The following is a 4,065-nucleotide window of genomic DNA, read 5'->3' as shown; positions in this document are numbered from 1 at the left end:
CAAATCTTGGTGGAATGAGTGAAATCAATGTGTAGTCAAAACACAGCAGCTTTGCATGGCACTCAGAAAACCATGTGCCTGACTGGACCTCTAATGACACCCATGAAAGCAAGTGACTGCAGCCTCTCTGGAGGGAAGTCAGCTGATATCTTGGCCTGTTATTGTGCACCAGTTGTACAAGTCCCCCTGTCCTCTCATGGCCGAATGGCAGGCAGGGATTTTGTGAGTGTGTATATGTGTGTGACTGTGCTTGTGTGTATGTGTATGTACGAGTGTGTGTGACTGTGAGTGAGAGGGTTGTCAGATGAAGTGGCCATTGTAGTGTTGTGTAAACAATTCCTTCAAGCCTGACTTGAATGCAGAGTAAATACAGTAAACAATGCGATTTGTTTTGGGTGTCATCAGTCACAAATCTGAAAATACGTGTGTTCAAAATGAATCCATCAGCTGCATGTATGTATGCAGGCCTATGTAAAGGCAAACACAAAGAAGGCTGCACTTAAACTGACCACAGCAATAACAAACATAGTGAAACATATACCATTTGTAAAGACATCCTATATAGGGCTGGCATATATTACATACTAATTAGCCCACACGCACACACACACACACACACTTCTATGGTTTCATGTTCTTTTGGGATCTTTGTTATTTGCTCTTTCAATTGCATGCTATTATCAGTCTGCTTGGAACATCTGTCATTTTCATTTGCCTTTCACTTGTCTACTGGCTTGCGTGGTGATAGTTGCCAGGGGCCAATCTGCCTAGCGTTTGTAATCACTTTTGTTTTATTGTGTGCTGGTGCTTGTTGATTCAGTGATGTAATCTGATATGTTTATGTGTGTTACGTGGCATTCTCTTGTGAGGTGTTCTTCTTCTAATTTTGTGTTTTATCTCTAATTTAGTATCATGTTTGTTGTGCTGGATGTTTTACTTGCCTCACTTCACTTTTTAAAACCTCTGTTGCAGTAACGTCCTCTTTATATTACCAAACAGCACTCGTATAAGCTGTTGCATCAAACTATTATGAGCTGTTTGTTAACAGCTACACACTGGCATCAGACCAGAATGAACAAATGAATCTCTCTAACAATCTATTTGGGTTCTCTGACTCACTTTCAAGTCATTTGGAAGAAATGCATGTGAGCCCATGGGTGTGAGTGAGAACTGCAAACTGGGAGGCTTTTGGACCCAGGGCAGCTGTAATGCTAGTGGCAGGGCTATCCAGAGGAGTTTCACTGCATTCCTCTCTGCAGCTCCACCCTCCCAGAGGCAAACTGCCAAGCGTTCGAGCCAAGCGTGTAAGGGTGGAAGAGATAAAGAGAGAGAGAGAGAGAGAGAGACAGATGATGTGGGTGGGACTGGTGGTCGTGCGTAAGGAGTGAGTGTTTGTGTTTGGTTGTGTGCGAGTGTGTGCGTGTGTGTGTGCCTCTCCGCCATTGTGTGTTTTATAAACACCACTCAGAGGGGAGGGGGAGGGCGTGGCAGGACCTGAACGACGGGACCCCAGATCAGCTTCAGGTAACATAGCATCACCGTCACTCATCTCTTTCTGAGCTCTGCTAACCTTTCACTGTCTCTCTCTCTCTCCCCCCTTCTTCCGTATCCTCCTGTCTCACTTTCTTCTCTGGTTGTTTACTTCCTGTACTCCGTGTGTTCAGGAAACTGTCTGCTGAGAGAGAGAGAATGGTCTGGTGAGAGATGTCTGACTGTTCTGTCTTAAGGACAGCCATGAGAGGCAAGCAAGAGGGAAAGAGAAGGAGAATGAAATTTAAGAGAACAGCCAGTGCCATATTGAACAGACTTTAGACACACACACACACACACACACACACACACACACACACACACACACGCATACACACAAACACACACACATTCTAACTCAGCAAAAACTTGCCTGTTTTGCATCAACTCTTCACACACACACGCACATGTGCACATAAACAGTAAAACAGAGCAGCTGGCGTTACACGTGTGTGTGTGTTTGTGTGTGTGTATGTGTGTGTCTCTTTCTCTCTCTCTCTGTGTGTATGTGTATGTGTATGCAAGTGTTCATTTGCATGTGTGTATCTGAGGGTATGGTAAGTAAACCTGTGGGGTTTTTGCATTTATAGTGTGTAATATTAGATATAGATTATCTCTGCTCTTCTCATGAATACACCCATTTGTCTGTCATCAGAGTTTCTATGCTGGTCATTGAATGTACTTTTGCACTACATGCAAATGAACCCGCTACCTACAAAATACATCAGTCTCTCTGTGTGTGTGTGTGTGTGTGTGTGTGTGTGTGTGTGTGTGTGTGTGTGTGTGGCTGTGGAGAGACAAGCTATGAAGGGCCAAAACATGTCAAAGTGCCTCATTCTGGTACTGTAAAGACTTCTGAGTGTGATCTCTTACCTGTGCGTAGAGACTCACCATGGCCTGCCCAGAGAAAACCCCCCTCCAATCAGCTTCACCAGAAGGGCAGGACCTCAAGAGAGGAAGTAGCTCCATGTTGACTGATTGGTGGATCTCTGGTTGGAGTCCCGCCCACTGCCCCTGCTGCGCGTCTGATTGCGTGGAGCCGATGGTGCTGCTACAGCTGGGAGAGGGAATGGAGTCAAACACCAAGAGCTGGATGATGAGGCTCTTGTCCAGGCCGCAGACTCAAGGAGGTGAGAGGTCAAATGTCACACAAAGGCCCCAGGAAACAGTTAGTGTTTCTCAAAGTTAAGGATGCTGCCTTAGTAGGACGGGTTCTCCGAGTCCTTCCAAGTCAGGTCTTTCAGAGGCTAGGCAAGACTCCTTCCAAGCATTCTGAGAACCTTGGAAGAATTCGAAGAATCCTACACATCAGAACAGCCTTTTGCCGGGATTCGATGATGTAGCATCCTTGAAAACACAGCCGTTAAGAATCCTACCTTGACTCTGAGAAGCTAGTGAGAGCATCTGGTCCCAGCAAACAGGAAAAGGTTATTCAGGTAGCAAGTGTGTTACACTCATGGCACAGGCAGGGATAGGGTCAGCAGTGTGATCCCTAGGAATCAAACCATTACCTCCCCATACTGTTGGTGGCCCTTTGCTCTACTGGATGTACACTTGGGTCATAGTGTGTGTCAAATGCTACATTTGGAATGTTGTCTAAAGACGAAAGGTTGTCACAGACAGTTGTGGTTGTGTCACAGTGATGTGCACACACTCATATATATTGTTAATTCATAGCCATTTTATCTGTCTCTCTCTAACATTGTCTCTCTCTCACCGTCTTTGCTTATCCCTGTACCTCCTTTGTCTCTCCATCTCTTTCTCTCTTTCACTCCATCTCACTCTCTCTCCATCTCTCTCTCTCTCAATCTCTCTCTCCATCTTCATCTCTGCATCTCTCTCTATATATATCTTCATCTCTCCATCTCTCTCTCTCTCCATCTTCATCTCTCCATCTCTCTCTCTCTCTCTCTCTCTGTCCATCTCTCTCTCTCCCTCTCTGCTGTAGGTGCTGGCCTGCTCGTTCACCCCGGTGAGGACGACTTCAATGATGTCCTGCTGCTCTCGGCTCCCCGCTGCACTCTGCTGCAGGCCACTGAGGAGCTGGGGCTCTGTAGGCCTGACCACGATGGCAACATGGCCACCTTCTCCTACCACAACAAACAGCTCTTCAGACACTCAGGTGACTGACTAACACACTCTACAGCACTGGGAATTATGATCATACACTAAAATTAGTTTTGTATGACATAATTTTTTAAATGTAAAGGTCGATTTGTTCACGTACAAAATAATTTCACACTGTGTTGCATGCCTCCCTACAGTATAGAAATGTGTAAATATATATATATATAAGAACCATTTGAACCAAGATTTTGTAAATTACAGTAAGTAGGACGCAGTCACCTCTGTTGCCAGAACATTCAGTCACCGTCTTTAAAAACATGTAGGACAACATGAAGACATTGATTCTTTGCAGCCATGCTTTGCCACTCCTGAATCATGTCTGAAAATAAAAACTAAAGGTACACCTGGCAAATGTGTGTGTGTGTGTGTGTGTGTGTGTGTGTGTGTGTGTGTGTGTGTGTGTGTGTG

General features: G+C 45.2%; 1 protein-coding gene across 1 annotated transcript in view; it reads left to right on the top strand.

The window, feature by feature from the left end:
* The first annotated feature begins 1,220 nt into the window (after positions 1–1,220).
* ano10b (anoctamin 10b) overlaps positions 1,221–4,065 on the top strand; it is a 9,292-nt gene continuing 6,447 nt past the window's right edge. Inside the window, exons 1-3 of the mRNA XM_012833117.3 lie at positions 1,221–1,524; positions 2,414–2,660; positions 3,479–3,652. Of these exons, the coding sequence (XP_012688571.2) occupies positions 2,423–2,660; positions 3,479–3,652 (412 nt within the window). The 5' untranslated portion in view covers positions 1,221–1,524; positions 2,414–2,422. The remainder of the gene's footprint in view (positions 1,525–2,413; positions 2,661–3,478; positions 3,653–4,065) is intronic.

The sequence above is a fragment of the Clupea harengus genome, chromosome 3, assembly GCF_900700415.2.
Source record: "Clupea harengus chromosome 3, Ch_v2.0.2, whole genome shotgun sequence".
Taxonomy (NCBI): Eukaryota; Metazoa; Chordata; class Actinopteri; order Clupeiformes; family Clupeidae; genus Clupea; species Clupea harengus.
This window is presented reverse-complemented; position numbering and strand designations above follow the sequence as displayed.